Source organism: Hemibagrus wyckioides, linkage group LG18, assembly GCF_019097595.1.
Source record: "Hemibagrus wyckioides isolate EC202008001 linkage group LG18, SWU_Hwy_1.0, whole genome shotgun sequence".
Taxonomy (NCBI): domain Eukaryota; kingdom Metazoa; phylum Chordata; class Actinopteri; order Siluriformes; family Bagridae; genus Hemibagrus; species Hemibagrus wyckioides.
The window spans coordinates 1,367,501-1,387,392 of record NC_080727.1 but is presented as its reverse complement, the minus strand read 5'-3'; the positions used below and the strand labels follow the sequence as shown (position 1 = coordinate 1,387,392).

Genomic DNA, 19,892 nt, shown 5'->3' with positions numbered 1-19,892 from the left:
GCCCCGCCCATCACCTCATCTCCAACTTCACTTTACCACGAAATAATTTGTTCACAATAATAATAAAAGTATAAATGAAGAAACTTCACCATTTGATTTTTTTTTACACAGAAACAACAAACCTTTAAAATTCACACTCAATACACAGTCACTTAAAAAAAACAGACAGACAGACAGACGAAATATCAGACAGACAGTTATAGAGACAGGCAGATAGGATTCTTATTGTTTATTTCATTTATTTGTCAGTGGCACACACTAATTTCATACAACACCGTTTTACAGTGAGCAAAAGAGAGCAGAGAGAACTTCCAAACCATCCGTGTGTGTATACAAACACACACACACACACACACACACACACACATCAGAGAGCTTCAACATGGCAGACGACATCCTCTCCTGTGATGTCTGTCGCCTGGTCTCAGTCCCGTCTCGGTTTAAACGGTGTGTAGACATTTCTTTTATTTGTTTGAAGTTCAGATGCTCAAAAATAAAGCACTAAACCTGTGGCACGTTTTAGCTACTGGTCAGTGAATTAGCTTCATATAATATAAAGGTGCAGTTTGTAATAAGGCAGTTCTGTAAAAAGTGTTTCTTGGGCTGTAATAATAAACACAATAGAAGATGCTTTAAAATGTGATTCTCAATATTACTTTAAATTGTTTAAATTTTTCCAGTCTTGAAATTATCCCCCTCCCCCCTACCCAGAACAAGGTCAGTTACTGGACAATTAAATGTTATTAATACATTAAACACAGATGAAGCTCTAGTGTGTGAGGTCTGAACGTGAATTAACAGATCTGGTCTCACTGACCGGGATCTATTAATCCACTTTCAATCTAGACGTGTACCGTAACACAATCAGAACTTAATCCGAGCAGAAAGACGAGTGGTCGGGGGGAAAAACGGTAGAAAGGCGTCACTTCGGCTTTTCTATGTAGCCGATGTGGCACATTATATTAGGAACAACCCATCACAAGATTTTATTCTAATCAGCTGTAGTTGAGAGTTGTAGTTGTTAGACTTTCCAATCAAATATTTATCCGTGATTCTTTATAAATTTTCTCGCTGAGCTAATCGATCACATTGATCAGCATCAAACTCGTGATCGATTGTTAAAGCTTTAAATTCGGACGAATTCAGAACCTGAAGGAACCTTGTCAGTGTACAGGAACATCTTGGTGATCACACCCTCCTCCCTGACTCACTGCTGATAAAATCCTGCCTCATTTCTCCGAGAGTGGAGGGAGGTGGGATTTTGCTCTGCGTGTTTTCTCGATGCTCTCGAACGTCGGCGATCCGTGAGGCAAATTCAGCCGATCCGCTTCAGCCACCATGATGCTCTCGGCTTCCTCTGCAATCATAAAACGCATCTCAGGAGTTAATAATGACCGAACGCATGAACGCACGCTCCAGACGAAAATAAACCAAAAATAATGAGAAAGTCCGCTCTGATAAAGAGCTCTGGGGTTTGGGGTATTCTTTAATAGTTTACAGTAAAATATGGTATTATGAGGACAGAGCTGAGTGACTATAAGAAAACTTTCGCCAGCTCTCTGATAATAAGGGAAGGAGCTAAAGAGAAGAGGAATACTAATTGAAGCACTGAAGAAGAAAATGTTGACGTTCTTATACACTCACTTTCAAATTGTCGAAGGATTTGGGGGGAAAAATAGCTAATCGTTTACAGATCATTTCCTATAAAGTCAAGAACAACGTGACTCAGAGTCAACACGTCAAATACAAGAAAAATAAATAAATAAATAAACAAACAAACAAATAAACACCACCATAAACTGCTTTCAGTTGCTTTAGAACCTTTTTCCCAACCCCATTCTAAGTTCTTAACAACTTGCTGTTTTATTAAAAAACAAGTAAGTAAATATATAAGAATATTTCAAATAAACTACACACACATTTCCAGAATAGACAGATAGATAAAATTGATAAATAAATAATGAAATTAATTAATTAAATATTTTGAAAACTCACCTCACTTTAAAATGACTAAATTTAAATTATTTAATTACTAACACCCATTTAACAATAAATTTTATTTTTCTAATGTTTTTTGTGCATAAAAAAAAACTCTTCTACTTTCACATTCTCAGAGCAAAACTTCACATTTAACTGTCCTACATAAAAGAGTGAAATGTTGCACATTAAATTATTCTTTTATGAACCAAGGCTACAACAATAAACACAAACACACACAAACACACAGGAGTGCAGTGCCTCTGTGTGTTGCACCGCAGCTTATTAAATTCAGTGCCATGGTTTGAAAGTGCGCTTCTTATCTCCTTCATCCAACCTGGATCAGGACTTTAATGTGATGCCCACGAGGTGCTGAATCCCGTGAGAGGTAAATAATGGTTGGGTTTGTTGTTTCAGCAGAGTGTTTCTACAGGATGAGGAGCGTTCATTTGTGTATCTTCTGATTCAGTGATAATGATCTGCAAACATTTTTAATTATTATAAAGCTTCATTACTTTTCACTATGTTAACATGACATGAATCCACCCAGACGTTACACTGTTGGATCTAACACACACTGACAGGCTATTTGAGCCTAACGAGGAGTGTGTTAAACAGTGACACAGTGCAGGACATGTTGATTGATCAATCACGTTTGAAGGAGTTTACCGGAATCAGTCAATGAACACGGCATTAGTGCGCTCAGACTTCTGTGTCTCGGATGGTGTAACTGACTGATTGGAAAAAGGACACAGGTCAGAGGAGGTCACATCCCTCTGTGCTTCAGGACACTACACCTCACATGACCTTTCATCAGCTCGGCAATTTAAACATAAACAGTGTCTCGCTTTTTTTCCTGTTGAATTTTTGGAGCATTTTCTTTATAAAAATTAACAAAACTGGATCTATTCCTGTCAAAATCATTTCTATGTAAATGCAGTGGCAATCAGTCAAAGACATGACCTGTGTATGTGTCGCTCAAGGTAAAGGAGGAGTGGCCTCTGTCAATCAAGGTAAAGAAGGCATCGGCTACTGTGGCTGTCACTTCCGTTGATAACGTGGACTCTAAATATAAATCCTATTGGTGTAATAGTGTTTTGAATCATACAGTAAAACGTCAAGGAGAATAACTCAGGAAACTTCACTCCAAGAAGTGAGACACAGACTTTACAAGTGCTTTCAGTTCATATAGAAAGGTGTTGATTGAATTAATAACACAGTGGTTTGGCATTAAGGGGTCTCATTTCCATCACTAAACTGGATTAAGTTATAATTCATAACCTCACAAGATATAATTTTAACTAATTTATACGGTTTTTCAAAGAATTGTCAGAGCACTTGAGCAGGGTTTTCTGAGAGGGGTGCTGGTGGGGACACTTGAAGGCAGGATGCTCTAACGGTCTTAATGCAGCTCCTACACTAAACCTGTAATCACAAATCAGTCACATGCTTAAAGGAACTTGAGTATCCCAAACCTTCCAGTCTAATTAAATTATTGTTAAGTGGAGGAACATATTATCGATCTGTGGTTCGTTTTAAGATTGAAAAACAGAAAAACTCAGTTTCTACCCTCACACTGCTGCTGAAATCAGGGACATTAACGCACCTCTCATGCGGTGGATGAAGGAGCCGTACGCCATGTCCACCTGATACACCAGGATGAAGCTGAGCGGCACCAGCGGCACAAACAGACCCGGTCTCTTCCTCTTCATGGCTCTGCAGCGATACACAACAAACATCAGACTCATGTGGAGAAAGATCAGTGTGTTAGAGTTTTGATTTAAAACAATCAGCAAAATTTGGAACTCTCATTATTTCTTTCTTAAATCAACAATTAGTGGAAAAGAAAAAAACATGGACTGTCCTGCCTCTCTATCTTTCTCTTATCCTCTCACTCACTCACTCACTCACACACTCTCTCACTCCCTCACACACACACTCACTCCCTCACACACACACTCACTCCCTCACACACACACTCACTCCCTCACACACACACTCACTCCCTCACAAACACACTCACTCCCTCACACACACCCTCACTCCCTCACACACACACTCACTCCCTCACACACACTCACTCCCTCACACACACCCTCACTCCCTCACACACACCCTCACTCCCTCACACACACACTCACTCCCTCACACACACACACTCACTCCCTCACACACACACACTCACTCCCTCACACACACACTCACTCCCTCACACACACACTCACTCCCTCACACACACACTCACTCCCTCACACACACACTCACTCCCTCACACACACACACTCACTCCCTCACACACACACTCACTCCCTCACACACACACTCACTCCCTCACACACACTCCCTCACTCACTCCCTCACACACACTCCCTCACTCACTCCCTCACACACACTCCCTCACTCACTCCCTCACACACACCCTCACTCCCTCACACACACCCTCACTCCCTCACACACACCCTCACTCCCTCACACACACACTCACTCACTCCCTCACACACACACTCACTCACTCCCTCACACACTCACTCACTCCCTCACACACTCACTCACTCCCTCACACACACACACTCACTCCCTCACACACACACTCACTCCCTCACACACACACACTCACTCCCTCACACTCACTCCCTCCCTCACACACTCACTCCCTCCCTCACACACACCCTCACTCCCTCACACTCACTCCCTCACACACACACTCACTCCCTCACACACACACTCACTCCCTCCCTCACACACACCCTCACACACACCCTCACACACACCCTCACTCCCTCACACACACACTCACTCCCTCACACACACCCTCACTCCCTCCCACACACCCTCACTCCCTCCCACACACCCTCACTCCCTCACACACACCCTCACTCCCTCCCACACACCCTCACTCCCTCCCACACTCTCTCACTCCCTTCCAAACTCTCTCACTCCCTCCCACACTCACTCCCTCCCACACTCACTCCCTCACACACTCACTCACTCCCACACTCACTTACTCCTTCCCTCCCACACTCACACTCTCTCAATCCCTCACTCTCTCCCACACTCACTTACTCCTTCCCTCCCACACTCACACTCTCTCAATCCCTCACTCTCTCCCACACACACTCACTCCCTCACACACTCTCTCAATCCCTCACTCTCTCCCACACACACTCACTCCCTCACATACACTCTCACTCCCTCCCACTCTCTCACTCACTCACTCCCTCCCTCCCACACTCACTCCTTCCCTCCCACACTCACTCACTCCCTCACACACACACTCTCAATCCCTCACACTCTCACACACACTCTCACTCCCTCACACACCCACTCACTAACTCACACACACTCTCTCACTCCCTCACACTCTCACTCACTCACACACACATTTATCTCATCCTGATGCCTTTCCATTAAAACAAACATTAAGTATAGATTTTAAAAGATAAATAAATGACCTATTTATAACTTAAAAATTAAATGCATCATTTTCATTTGTTTCTCATCAGTCTCTAATTCACTTTACTATGAATTTTAATAAAATTAATTTTAATAAAATTAACAAAGATATCATGAAATCAGAAAAGTGTACTGCAACATTTTTATGTTGTAATCATCATACTGCCTACAGGAAAAAGTGATTTTAGTGTTTTTTAAAAATATAAAATGAAAATATTTTGCACCAAATATTTCATCAACACTCTGTGTGTCAGGCGTATTTCTTACAGTCCTAAGCTGAACTCATATCAGCCATGGTGATTTGATATTTCTGGCACAATAAGAAATTGATCTGAATAGCGGCTTTGATGCAAAGACACACACTTCGGTAAAGCTTACGGTCAGTTTATTAACTCAAATCCTTTAATGTCACGAGGGATTATTTGTGTAAATTCTGTGTGCATGAGAGAAGGAAAGAAAGAGAAGTTCACTCAGATATAAACTCCGATGTGTCATGGTCTTTGTGCAAGTCTGTGTGTTTCTATGTGTTTGTGTGTGTGACTGACCCGGCGGTGAGACCGACTGCAGCCAGGCCGAAGAATGACCCGAAGTATTTGAGAAATTCTCTGGACCAAGCGATCTGCATAGCCATCTGTCGCTCTCGCATCTCGTTCTGCATGAGAATCTGACGCTCCATCTACACACACACACACACACAGTAGATGTAGCCGGTGAATGCAAAGTATGTTTAATGTGTTTGAACAGAACCAGAGCTGTGTTCTCTAACTGATTCGACTCTGAATCAAACATGCGCGCACACACACACACAGACACACAGTAACAGTAGCTGGTAAATCCAAAGTGTGTTCAATGTGTTTGAACAGAACGCACGCACGCACACACACACACACACACATGCTGTAGTAGTAGCCGGTGAGTGCAAAGTGTGTTCAATGTGTTTAAACAGAATCTCTGTTCTCTAAGTGACTCAACTCTGAATTGACTCATTGGCAGGAAATGAATCAAATATGCACCATGTTTTGAGCTGACCAACAAACATGAGAGATGAGAATGAGTATGTTTCATTCCTAACACTTTATCTTTGCTTTCAGGTTTGTAAAAGCAGCCTTAGTGTTTAGCACGCACGCGCGCACACACACACACACACACATGCTGTAGTAGTAGCCGGTGAGTGCAAAGTGTGTTCAATGTGTTTAAACAGAATCTCTGTTCTCTAAGTGATTCGACTCTGAATTGACTCACTGACAGGAAGTGAATCAAATATGCACCATGTTTTGAGTTGACAAACAATCATTGAGGATGAGGATGTTTCCATCCTAAAACACTTTATTTTCGCTTTTAGTTTAGTAGTCTTTAGTGTGTCTTTAACACACACACACACACAAATTCTGTAATCCTTTACAAACATTTTTCAATAAAACACATTCATACACACACCACACATCACTGCACTGATGCTGTAGAGAGATGTTCTCAAGAGCTAATAAATCATTCCCGATTTTTTAATTTTTTTTATTTCATGCATTAATGATCCTGTTATCAATCCCCTGAGAAGTCATTCAGGAGTGTGTGTTGACCTCTGACCTTGCTGTAATCTGCACTCTTTCCTTCATACACTCTGTCAAACGAGGCGTTTTCTCAGTGCAGGAGCACATTAGCATGTTTTTACCATTTCCTGCTTTTTCACCATCAGATTTAAATTAGACAAATGGAACAAGTCGAAGTGGACGTCTAAATGTCCGCAGCACAACGTTCGAGGAAATGAAACGTGTACTTAACATTAAACGTTAAAGTGCTTCAAATTGCAGGGCGCATGATTCTGCCTGGTTGGGTCCGGCGTCTGTTCCATGACTCAGTCTGACACTCATCCTGCCTTTCAGCGCACGTCAACCTCTCTTTCTTTTTTTTTTAAGTCTAATTGATGCGTTATTTCTAATGAGAAACAGACCTTTCATTACATCACATCCTGAAATGACAGGAACGTGATCAGTGGAACAAAAGAAGAAAAACAAAACAAAAAAAAACTTTGTCTTCACAGTTAAACCAGAAAAAAATAACAGCATAATGTCTTATTAATTAATTAACCACATCAATTAAAGCTCTCAGTTCTTTTCTTAATTCTGTATTTTTGTAATATATTTCTTTCCTCTCTTCCAATTGTCATCTTGTAACCTCTCCACCTTTCAGTTGATCATTTCAGTCAAAAAATCTTTTTCTGTAAACAGTGAGAGAGAAATCGGCTCGTTTTCTGAATTCCACAAAGTAAGAGAAGCGAGACGGACGAGTAACGAGCCGACGACATGGTGACATTTCGTCACAATGGATGCGGTGACATTTCTGACAAAGAATTTCTGAAACACATGACATCAAACACTCAACCTGCCCAGAAAACACGCGACAACACGAGTGTTCATCACGGACCTGATAACAACAATACCAACTGCGAATGATAAGCCCCGCTCACAAAAACGTTTAGGTTCACTCAGGCTCATAAAACCACAGAGGAACATCACAGAGAACAAAAGTGAGTACAGGAGAAAATCATGTAATTACCAACATACTGATTAGACTCGAGGAAAGTGACATGAGGAACGCACCACCTCAGAAAAGTTGTTATATATGTACGTTATAAATAATTATAAATATGTTATACAGTTGTACTGTCCTCTAACAATAACTCAACATGCAGACTTTATTATCTAAATAACTGGCAAGGAAAATGAGTACACCCAAAGTGAACACGTCAAAACTGTGTCCAAAGTATGAATATTTTGTGTGAGGACCATTGTTATCTAACACAGCCTTAATCCTCCTGGGCATGGAATTCACCAGAGCTTCTGCACCTGATGCACAGCACGAGAACTTATTTGATCGACCCTTGCGAGGTCTGTTCCAAGTGGAACCTGTCTTGGAAAACCTCTGTATGGCCTTGGCCACTGTACTGTAACTCAGTGTGTTATTGACCTTCTTGTAGCCTAACCCATCTTTGTGGAGAGTAAGAAATCTAATTCTCAAATCCTCTGAGAGTTCTTTGCCATGAGGTGCCATGTTGATCATCCAGCACCAAATTTGAAATGCTCTAATATAAGATACACAAATTTGTATGGTCCTATCAATCTAACAAACAACATGAACATGATGAATAGGACATGTGACTTTGCATGGTTAAACAATATACAGCTGTTATCACTTAGGGTGTACTCACTTTTGTTGCCAGCTATTTTGACAATAATGGCTGTATGTTGAGTTACTTTCAGAGGACAGTAAATCTATACTGCTATACAAGCTGCACAGTGACTATTATAAAATATGTCCAAGTTTCATTTCTATAGTATTTGTCCTTTGAGAAGATATACTAAACTTTTTGTTGAAATTAGAGGGGTGTACTCACTTTTGTGAGATACTGGGTGTATATATATATATAAATAAATGTTATAAATAGTGTTATATATGATATAAATAATTATACCATCCTGAACACAACTGCTTGTAGGCAACCAGAAAACATGAGCTAGTTAAGCTAGTTACGTTGTGTTTGTAAAGGTAAAGACACAATGACAGTGGAAATGTGATCAAAGTGTCAGGAAGCTGAAATAAATTTCTAACAGCCTCCATATGACTAAAGCTAACGCAGTTAAACATCCACCGCTAACAAAACACTAACAGGAACGCCCACGCTGCATCTCGCACCCTGAACTCTGCACTGTAACAATTCACTCGAGCTCTCCGTGATGTCAGACATAATTTACAAAATCAAAAAAAGTCGAGAGAAAACGTCTCTGTGGAGAATAAAGAGCCATGACGTGATGCCGTGTGAGAATAATGGACATCAGAGATGAAGCAGATCCACTACGCTCTGAGACATCTTAATGCAAAAGTAAAATCGTCCGTCACTTAAATGGTCTGTCAAGCGACAGTCTTTGTCCAGTGACAGACAGCAATTCATTGTCAACTTCACGAAAAGACAAAAGCTCCTACAGAATGATCTCCATCTCCACTACTAAAAACATTCTTATTGGGATTTTACTTCTGTTAGATCTTTCTATGTTATTCTGTTTATTTTACTCATAACAGATTAGCAATGTGTCTGATTAGCACGCTAATGTAAAGCTAATTTGTGATTGTGGAGAAATACAGAAATACACCTGATCAGCCATAACATTATGACCACTAAAAGGTGAGGAGATCATCATTCTTATTTACTTCATCATGGCACCTGTTAGTGGGTGGGATATATTAGACAGCAAGTCAACATTTTGTCCTCAAAGTTGATGTTAGAAGCAGGAAAAATGGACAAGCGTAAGGATTTGAGTGAGTTTGACCAAAAGGGACAAATTGTGATGGCTAGACCACTGGATCAGAACATACCCAAAACTGCAGCTCTTGTGGGGTGTTCCCGGTCTGCAGTGGTCAGTATCTATCAAAAGTATCCTTTAAGTCCTGTAAGTTGCGAAATTGTTTTGCAGCAAAAGGAGGACCAACACAATATTAGGCAGGTGGTCATAATGTTATGGCTGGTCAGTGTACAGTCAAATAAAACACTGCAGTTTCTCAGACAGTAGATACAGTTCTAGTACAAATTAGTTTGGAAAAACCAAGTAATTACTTAGAAAAGATTTAATTTTGTGATAGGTTTTAATTATTACTTTTACACAGTATGCTTACACAAAGACATCCTAAGCTTAAGAAATATAAAAGAAACCGAAAGACAAAGGAAAAGAACGAATGCATGAAAAGATAGCGAGAGAAATAAAATCCGGTGGAATGTAACTGCGTCACTGACAGTGACCTTAAACAAACAGACGCAATCAGCACCGCCTCGGCGATCAATCAGGCCGTTATGAGTGTTAATGCACGGCGGAAGCAGCTGCGCGGTTGCTAATCCTCCCTCCATCAAGTGGAGGAGATCCTGGCGTTATAATATCGCTGATCACAGCTGCTCACCGCCTCACGGGCACAGATCAATCAAAAAACATCACATTATCTCGGCGTAAAATGAGGCTGAAAAACGAGCGTTTGGCGACTCGGAATGGCAATAAAGGTGCGCAGGTTACACCTCGCCGTGCGCTCGCTCCAGGGAAGGACGGAAATGATGAAGCCATCTTTAACGAGCAAATCTCTGTGTCCTCATGATGATCTCCGGGGAAAAATATAAACACGGCTCAAGTGTTCAAAAATAGCACACGCCTATTATTATTATTATCATCATGCAGGATAACTATACACTGAATCTGTGTTTTTATTGCACTTCATATTGTTCTGAATAAACAAGAATTTTCTCATCCTGCTCGTTATTATCCGACTTTTCTTCAAACATATATCATTTTAAAGCAAATCTTTTAAACATTATAGACGGCTAAACTTATATAGAAATAATGCTTCTTCAAACGCCGTATAGAACGCACAGTCAGCTCCAGAATTATAGGCACCCTGGATGAAGACAGATGAGTGAGCGTCTTTCGTTTATTCTATGAAATTATGACAGAAATCTAACCTTCAGTTCAGGTAAATCTTTAACCCTTTCATGCACTTCTAGAGAATTAATCAATAATAATGTTTCTCCATCTACATTATTTCATAAGATTTAGTAATTCTATACAAATAACAGTCTGCCACTCAAAATAAAGCTATATATTTTTTTACGCTAATGAAGCTTTATTTAATAGAATATTTCTATAATTTGCTAAATGAATGATAGTTTCTACATTTTCCCTAATGAATCTTAAATATTTTACACCTAAATATTAACTTTTACTCATAAACACATTTGAATGATATTTTTTGTTGTTTCCTGTGTTGTATGTTGTATTTTATTCCAGCAATACATTAAAGCGTTCAAAATCCTTTTAACATGTGATTTAATAATTATAAAGTAATTATTAACAATTAATTAATTGTACTTTACAAATTAAATAATTGATCAATACAAATAAGTCAAACAAACTGTACTTTAAAAGAGTGTATGCATGAAATAAACAAAACCCATCAAGGTATGGACTCCACTAGATCCCTGAAGGTGTGCTGTGGGATCTGGCACCATGATGTTAGCAGCAGATCCTTTAAGTCCTGTAAGTTGACCTCCATGGGCTCCACCTCGCAACTTACAGGACTTAAAGGATACTTTTGATAGATACTGACCACTGCAGACCGGGAACACCCCACAAGAGCTGCAGTTTTGGAGATGCTCTGATCCAGAGGTCTAGCCATCACAATTTGGCTCTTTCGGTCAAACTCACTCAAATCCTTACACTTGTCCATTTTTCCTGCTTCTAACATCAACATGTTCACTAAATGTTGAACAAGTTCAAAATGACAAAATGTCCACTTGCTGCCTAATATATCCCACCCACTAACAGGTGCCATGATGAGGAGATCATCAGTCTTATTCACTTCACCTCTCACTGCTCAGGAAGTTTTAACTGATCGGTGTGTGTCAGGATATAAAGTGCAACATAAAATCAGTGGAGTGTAAAGTCCACATCGCCTGTACTTGAGTGAAAGTACAGATATTCTCGTTAAAATGTTACTCTGTTAAAATGTTAATGTTGTAAAAGTCCTCAGTTTAAAATTCCAACAAAATGTACTCAAGCAAAAAGTACTACATTTATCAAGCTCTAATGTGGTCATTTTTCTAATTATTCGTTTGTTGTGAAAAGAATCTGTCAGTGGTAGTTCATTTAGGGGCAGTGGTAGTTCATTTAGGGGCAGTGGTAGCTCATTTAGGGGCAGTGGTAGTTCATTTAGGGGCAGTGGTAGTTCATTTAGGGGCAGTGGTAGTTCATTTAGGGGCAGTGGTAGTTCATTTAGGGGCAGTGGTAGTTCATTTAGGGGCAGTGGTAGCTCATTTAGAGGCAGTCGTAGTTCATTTAGGGGCAGTGGTAGTTCATTTAGGGGCAGTGGTAGTTCATTTAGGGGCAGTGGTAGTTCATTTAGGGGCAGTGGTAGCTCATTTAGGGGCAGTGGTAGTTCATTTAGGGGCAGTGGTAGCTCATTTAGGGGCAGTGGTAGTTCATTTAGGGGCAGTGGTAGCTCATTTAGGGGCAGTGGTAGTTCATTTAGGGGCAGTGGTAGCTCATTTAGGGGCAGTGGTAGCTCATTTAGGGGCAGTGGTAGCTCATTTAGGGGCAGTGGTAGTTCATTTAGGGGCAGTGGTAGTTCATTTAGGGGCAGTGGTAGTTCATTTAGGGGCAGTGGTAGCTCATTTAGGGGCAGTGGTAGCTCATTTAGAGGCAGTCGTAGTTCATTTAGGGGCAGTGGTAGCTCATTTAGGGGCAGTGGTAGCTCATTTAGGGGCAGTGGTAGCTCATTTAGGGGCAGTGGTAGCTCATTTAGGGGCAGTGGTAGTTCATTTAGGGGCAGTGGTAGCTCATTTAGGGGCAGGGGTAGCTCATTTAGGGGCAGTGGTAGCTCATTTAGGGGCAGGGGTAGCTCATTTAGGGGCAGGGGTAGCTCATTTAGGGGCAGTGGTAGTTTATTTAGGGCCAGTGGTAGCTCATTTAGGGGCAGTGGTAGTTCATTTAGGGGCAGTGGTAGCTCATTTAGGGGCAGTGGTAGTTCATTTAGGGGCAGTGGTAGTTTATTTAGGGCCAGTGGTAGCTCATTTAGGGGCAGTGGTAGTTCATTTAGAGGCAGTCGAAGTTCATTTAGGGGCAGTGGTAGTTAATTTAAGGGCAGTGGTAGTTAATTTAGGGGGAGTGGTAGTTAATTTAGGGGCATTGGTAGCTCATCGAGGGGGAGTGGTAGCTCATTTAGGGGCAGTGGTAGTTTATTTAAGGGTAGTGGTAGTTAATTTAGGGGCATTGGTAGCTCATCGAGGGGTAGTGGTAGCTCACTGAGGGGCAGTGGTAGCTCACTGAGGGGCAGTGGTAGCTCACTGAGGGGCAGTGGTAGTTAATTTAGGGGCAATGGTAGCTCATTTAGGGGCAATGGTAGCTCATTTAGGGGCCGTGGTAGCTCATTTAGGGGCAGTAGTAGTTTATTTAGGGGCAGTGGTAGTTTATTTAGGGGCAGTGGTAGTTCATTTAGGGGCAGTAGTAGTTTATTTAGGGGCAGTGGTAGTTCATTTAGGGGCAGTGGTAGTTCATTTAGGGGCAGTAGTAGTTTATTTAGGGGCAGTGGTAGTTTATTTAGGGGCAGTGGTAGTTTATTTAGGGGCAGTGGTAGTTTATTTAGGGGCAGTGGTAGTTTATTTAGGGGCAATGGTAGCTCATTTAGGGGCCGTGGTAGCTCATTTAGGGGCAGTAGTAGTTTATTTAGGGGCAGTGGTAGTTTATTTAGGGGCAGTGGTAGTTTATTTAGGGGCAGTGGTAGTTTATTTAGGGGCAGTGGTAGTTCATTTAGGGGCAGTAGTAGTTTATTTAGGGGCAGTGGTAGTTCATTTACAGAAAGTGGTATCTCACTGAGGGGCATTGGTAGGTAGCTACTTCATTGTTGTGAGCAAACATTAGATTTCATATTAAAGATTATGATTATGACAGGACATGCTCACCTCTACATGCTTTCTCTAAAATGATGCTGAATTGTTGTAAGATAAAAGATACTTAAGTCCATCTTTTCCTTCGTTACTGCCCACCACTGAGAAAAATAAACCAGCAGGTTTATAAAAATATTAGATGAGACTAGATTCATTGTGCAGTGTAGAGGTACAGAGCCAGTGGAATGCAGTAAATGTCATGATTCAGTGTCACATCACTGTCTTTCTCGCTCGTTCTCTCCTGCACCACCTCTGCTTTCACCTCTTTCACTACTATAATATTTATCTCCTATTAAAATAAACCAGTCGATACTCAGCGTCTATAACAGAGTTGTTCAGTAAATATCAACAATAATCCACGGCGTGAGACGGAGGGCCGAGGCACGTCACCACATCCTGAATATTTACGGATGAACAGCTTAGTTTTAATTAAACAGTGAGAAATATCACGTTTTATTTATCTTAAACCTCATAGGGAGTGTTTAGTTTAGGTATTAATCAATCATTCAACAAATTCATCTTTAAAATTGCAAAATGTTTCTTTTCTTTCTGAATGGAAAATTGTGTATTTTTGAATGAATTTTTTTAGCCGTTTATAAAAATCACACTATGTTTTTACATTTCTTTTTAAAGAAAAAAAACGCCTAAATATTGCGATGATATTCCTGTCAGTATATCGTCCCACCCTTAACCTTTACTACTATAATATCTGTCTTCTTCATCCATCGCCTGACTCGTTCCTTTAGATAAACTCCTAATACGTAAATAAAATATAAATAATAAGTAATATTAATCTTATTATATACTGTATACTTTTTTTTTTTCTACCTGGATTCTGGCGTTGTGCAGCATGAACTCCTGCTGCTTCTTCAGGTTCTGGTCCATGATCTTCGAGGCAAAAATTCCCATCCTATTAAAACACAGACCAATGAGATAAACATATCCGATCTGCAGCTCAACAAAATAAAACTAAACAATCTTTTCTATACAAATATCGGTGAAACAACTTCCTTCCAGTTTTTAGTTTATGTTATAGCAGCTAGTAAGAGCTGGTCGCTCTTTATTCTCTCTCTTCAAGTTAATAATAAAACCCACACAGCTAAACTAAACCGACTAAACTCCTCCATCCTGAAGATTTCAGGAAATGTAAAGCTGACACTGGAGACTCCTTCCATACATGTTAATTAAACGTGTCCTTACCCAGGACTTCAAATATTTTTGCTTATTAATCATACATAACGCTGTGGTGTTCAGCTGATCCACCGTCAGACCCGCTGTGATAGAAAATGAATCAACATCTGCTGATCAAATCACTATCCACAACTGGACAGCGCTGCTGTGGCGCAAACACTGAAACCAAGGCTCTAGCCAAACACTTTCCTGATCTTTTTTTGTTTCAATTTATTTTCCTGTCATTTGATTGTACTTTATTTTAGTCTTGTTAAGGAACAGAGACAGATTTCAGCTGGACTTTTTCTCTTCTTGAAGATGAACTGATTAATATTTCATCCAGAAAGGAGCGATTGGATGGGGTGCACGTACTTTTGCGCATACCCGTACTTCTGGTTTCTGCCTGGTTAAGCTGACCGGTTAAACCTGCGCTAGTTTTAATTACTGCCAGCTATCAGTAAACTAGTTAACTAGTTAATTCAGGTGAAAGAAAAAAAACCCAAATACCTGGCGTTGATGAGGACAGATGTCAAAATGACCAGTCTCTCACTGTGGTCACTTTTTTTAAAGCAAAAATGAAGTCAAACAACTTGCTGTAACGGGAAGATAAGTATATTTGTATTTTAATCTCTTTATTTTCTCTCAGTAAACTTCTGACTAAACACACACTTTGCCTGACCGAGCTTGACCGGTTCTCTCAGTTAGCATGCATGCTAATCTGTTGGGCGCGCGCCGCCTGCAAGAAATTGGCGCGTTATCAAACATTGAAGGTCACAAAGCAAAGAAAATAACAGTACCTGAGTAATTTAAGACGAGAGAACAGTTTCAGTTTGTTTGTTTGTTTTTTGTTGACTGTGTAGGACTTCAAGGACACGCAGAACGATGCGTGTGTATGTGTGAGGGTGCGAGTATGAGAGTTTTGTTATTCGTATTCTGACAGACCCCGTTCCGTGCGTTGTGATTGGTCAGTATGGGCCCTTCGTCTGCATCGTGATTGGCTGTCAACAAATCAATCAAAATGCGTCACACCGGCGGAGTCAAGTGTTACGAACCGAGTCATTACATATACTGTACATACCTGTCGATAGAATATATCGCTATTAACAAACATATATAGTTTATTTGTATGTAAATTGTTATTCTGAAATTTTCTACACTTTCTCGTGAGCGAACAATTCAAATAATTATTCACATTTCATTATTATTATTTATTAATTCTACTTTCTATTTCTATTTACTAATTCTAAATTCTAACGCCGTGTTTTTACTGTAATGAGTGTAAGAGTTGAGAGAGAGAGAGAGATCATTAAACCGGAATAAAACAGAGGAACTGAGAAACACTGAAAGTGAAACAGCTCTGTTTTATTCAGTGTAGTAATGAAATGACGTGTGATCAGGTGTGTTACAGCAGGACAGGAAAGGAGAGAAAGGAGGGAGCGAGAGAGAGAGAGAGAGAGAGAGAGAGAGAGAGCATTTAACTGCAGAGAGCAGGGGTCTCAGTCTGCATTCATGATAGGGCGCCATCCTGTGGCAGAATTCCCACAAAAAGCAGAACACCACCCCAGCTGTATCTTAATATTTTATTTTATTTATTAATTTATTTTTATTTATTTATTTGCTCCTGTGCAGATGTGGAATATTTTCATATATTCACTCAGCAAAAAACCAACTAACGCTATTATTTATTTATTTATTTATTTATTTATTTATTTGTTCATTTATTTATCTAATAATTTAATTAAATTTAATTTAATTAATTTATTTTTATTTTTTATTTTGATGTTAATTGCTCGTGTGCAGTTGTGGAATATTTTCTTATATGCACTCAGAAAAAAACAGACTTTCTTTTTTTTTTACACACTTTGTTTATTAGGTGTTTTTGTTCTCTCCAACACTACTATTATTATTATTATTATTATTATTATTATTATTTTCCTTTAGTTTATTTATTTATTTAATTATATTTTTTATTCATTTTATTATTAATTTGATGTTATTTGCTCCTGTGCAGTTGTGGAATATTTTTTATATATTCATTTAGAAAAAAGCAGATTTTTTTTTTTACACACTTTGTTTATTAGGTGTTTTTTTTTCTCCAATACTATTATTATTTTGTCTTTTATTATTTATTTATGTTTTATTTTACATAAAAATATTTATGTATTTATTTATTTATTTTGAAATAATTTGCTCATCTGCAGATAGTATTATTATGATAATGATAATATTTTTAGATATTTTATCACTCAGAAAAAAACAGCCTTTTTTTTTACACACTTTATTTATTAGGTGTTTTTTTTTCTCTCCAACACTAGAAACAGTGAAGTCTGGTGTAAGGGGCGATGTCAGGGTGTTAGGAGCGATGTTGGGGTGTTAGGGGCGATGTCGGGGTGTTAGGGGCGATGTGGCGGTGTTAGGGGCGATGTCGGGGTGGAAGGCAATATTAAAATCAAAACGGTCATACAAAAAAATCCACAGGAGACAAAGCGAGGATGAGGAGGAGTGGACGGAGAGCTGGGAGTTACAGCGGAATAGAAACCTGGCAGCCAGATATACTCAATATTTACATATATATTAATTTGTAAATTACAAGGAAGAGAAAATAAAATGTACAATGCTGCAAAAAAGTATTTACAAATTTAATAAATATTGGACCGAGTGCCCACACACACACACACAGACACACACACAGAAGAAAATAAAAGCAAAGCTACAATGAACATTTAATGTACAAAAATTACAAAATGAACATAAAAACATTGTGTGTTATCATACTGTTAGTTTTTTTTCTTTTTAAGTAAAAGAGCGCAATGGCACCAGCGTGCAAAGAGTGTGTGTGTGTGTACGATATGAAAAGTCTGTGTGTTTATTTCATCTGACGTGTGTGCGCGTGTGTGTTCTCGTGAACAGGCAGTGTTCATGAGTCTTTAAGTGTTTGTGATATTTTTGTAAAATGATCTGTAAGATCTTTGGCCCTTTTTTTGTTTTTCTTATAATTCACACACACACACACATTTTCTAAAGGGCACACGATTGCTGAAAACTCAGTAGGTGTGTGTATGGTCCGAAAGCCTTGTCATGACTTTAAAGGGAGTGAACAGGATTGAGACACAGCCAAAGCATTGGGACTTTAGCTCACGTTCTGGTTTTTCAGTCTCTCCAAAACATACACACACACTCACACACACACACACACACACACACACACATCTCTCTCTCAGGGCTGTAACACACCAAGCTGACCTGCATTAAAGAAATTAACTCTTTCCCCAGAATTATTTCCTTGAGTCCCGTGATACACTGTACTCTACTCATCATCATGTCATAATAGTGCGTATGATTCACTACTCAGTGTATTTTAAGCGGCAATATACAATTTGTAGCAGTGTCCTGCAGAACTCTAAAGGAACAGCAAGAAACAGCTAGCCTAGCATCTATTGCATCAGTACTGAATGCCAGAATATTTAAAGCGGCAGTATGCAATTTGGGATGCGGGCAAAAAACTAGCCATAGTTCTTAACACAATGGCATAATATTACCTATCATTTTTATATAATATACTACATGGTGCCACACTATTTAAAGTGGCAATATGCAAATTGTATCCTATAGAACTGTACTGGGGTGCCACCAAATAATTTAATAAAAGCTGCTACTGTATCAGTGCTGTAGTAATTAGTGCACGATTTAATGCAATTAATTTGCAGCTGCATCCTCTGCTGTACCTGTGCCACCTATTTAAAGCGGTAATACACAACTTGTAACAATGTTCGATACTGCTGGACTATTTAGTGAAACCCTACTTAAAGCGGCAGTATGCAATTTAAAAAAGCAGGATCCTATTGTACAGTCATCATACTGGGACAAACAAAACAACTCCAGCCTGGCTGCTAGCACATCACTACACTACTATTTAAAGTAGTGTAGTGTAATGTAACTTGGGGCACTACAAAAAAAAACTAGCCTGACTACATCTGTGGCAGTATCTTATAGCACTGCTACACCTTTTAAAGCAGAAGAAAGCGATCTGAGACGAAAAAAAATAGTTGAGCTACTATACAGTGCCAGACTATTTAAAGTGGAAATACGTAAATTGATAATAAACTTAGAAAAGTGGTGTTTATGATACAATTTGTTAACGTGTGGTTATATTTGTGTGAAAAAGACATTTTTTACGAATGACATAAAAACTAATCAGAGACAGTTAGGGACACGCCCACAAAAAGTCCCACCCCCTGTCAGCTTGGTGTTTTAGAGCCTGAAAATCTGAACATCATGACATCACAACTAGCTGATTACATCATACTGTGATTCTCCCGCCCGCTCGCTTTAACACATTTTGGGGGATTAACGTCTGTGGATTTTGTTCTCGTTCCACGTTTCCTTGAAGAAAAAAATCACAAAGCAACAAAAATTTATATCCTGTTTTCAAGACTGGCCAATCACGCGGCTCGGAGAGAGACTTCGCAGGAAACGGTGATGAGCGTGGCGCAGCTCACTGTTCCTGGTGACTGAATGCGTCAGTGCTCACTTTTTTTCTTTGTGTAGCGCGCTAGCGTGTTAGCGGGGATCATCGGCCGTGACGTGATGGACATTTCGGTCATGTAGACGTCAGGACGCGTGTCGTAGCGATTCGATACATTCATGATATGTTAATCTGTTAATTTATTCATAATAATTAATATGTTAATTTATTATTATTATTTTTTTTTTACAAAAACAGACAAAAATCTCTCAGAAATAAAAGTTTTACACATTTTTAGATAAGCTAGCTAGTGTCTTTCAGCCTGGAAAACATCTAAGCTACTTTTCTTTTTTT

General features: G+C 39.5%; 2 protein-coding genes across 6 annotated transcripts in view; both read right to left on the bottom strand.

The window, feature by feature from the left end:
- Positions 1–214: 214 nt before the first annotated feature.
- plgrkt (plasminogen receptor, C-terminal lysine transmembrane protein) lies at positions 215–16,026 on the bottom strand. 2 transcript variants are annotated; one of them, XM_058415163.1, is made up of 6 exons: positions 15,871–16,012; positions 15,581–15,666; positions 14,732–14,813; positions 5,976–6,106; positions 3,584–3,693; positions 215–1,357 (listed from the first exon to the last, which is right to left on the bottom strand). In XM_058415163.1, the coding sequence occupies exons 3-6, from the start codon at positions 14,810–14,812 to the stop codon at positions 1,230–1,232; spliced, it is 450 nt and encodes a 149-aa protein (XP_058271146.1). In that variant the 5' UTR covers position 14,813; positions 15,581–15,666; positions 15,871–16,012; the 3' UTR covers positions 215–1,229. The 2 variants fall into 2 exon arrangements, with proteins under 2 accessions (XP_058271146.1, XP_058271145.1); XM_058415162.1 differs by lacking the exon at positions 15,581–15,666 and having other exon boundaries at positions 15,871–16,026.
- A 3,747-nt stretch (positions 16,027–19,773) lies between these two features.
- LOC131368898 (ral guanine nucleotide dissociation stimulator-like) overlaps positions 19,774–19,892 on the bottom strand; it is a 45,463-nt gene continuing 45,344 nt past the window's right edge. For all 4 annotated transcript variants that reach the window (XM_058415108.1, XM_058415106.1, XM_058415105.1 and 1 more), the window contains one exon: positions 19,774–19,892. This exon is cut by the window's right edge and continues 1,437 nt beyond it. The gene's annotated coding sequence lies outside the window, so the exon portion shown is untranslated.

What these genes read in the sequence shown, in the direction of transcription:
- plgrkt (XM_058415162.1), bottom strand. Translation starts at nt 14,812, where the DNA reads ATGGGAATTTTTGCCTCGAAGATCATGGACCAGAACCTGAAGAAGCAG. An exon ending in TGCACAACGCCAGAATCCAG is followed by an intron (nt 6,107 to 14,731) that starts GTAGAAAAAAAA and finishes GTGTGTGTGTAG; the next exon opens with ATGGAGCGTCAGATTCTCAT. An exon ending in GCAGTCGGTCTCACCGCCGG is followed by an intron (nt 3,694 to 5,975) that starts GTCAGTCACACA and finishes GTATCGCTGCAG; the next exon opens with AGCCATGAAGAGGAAGAGAC.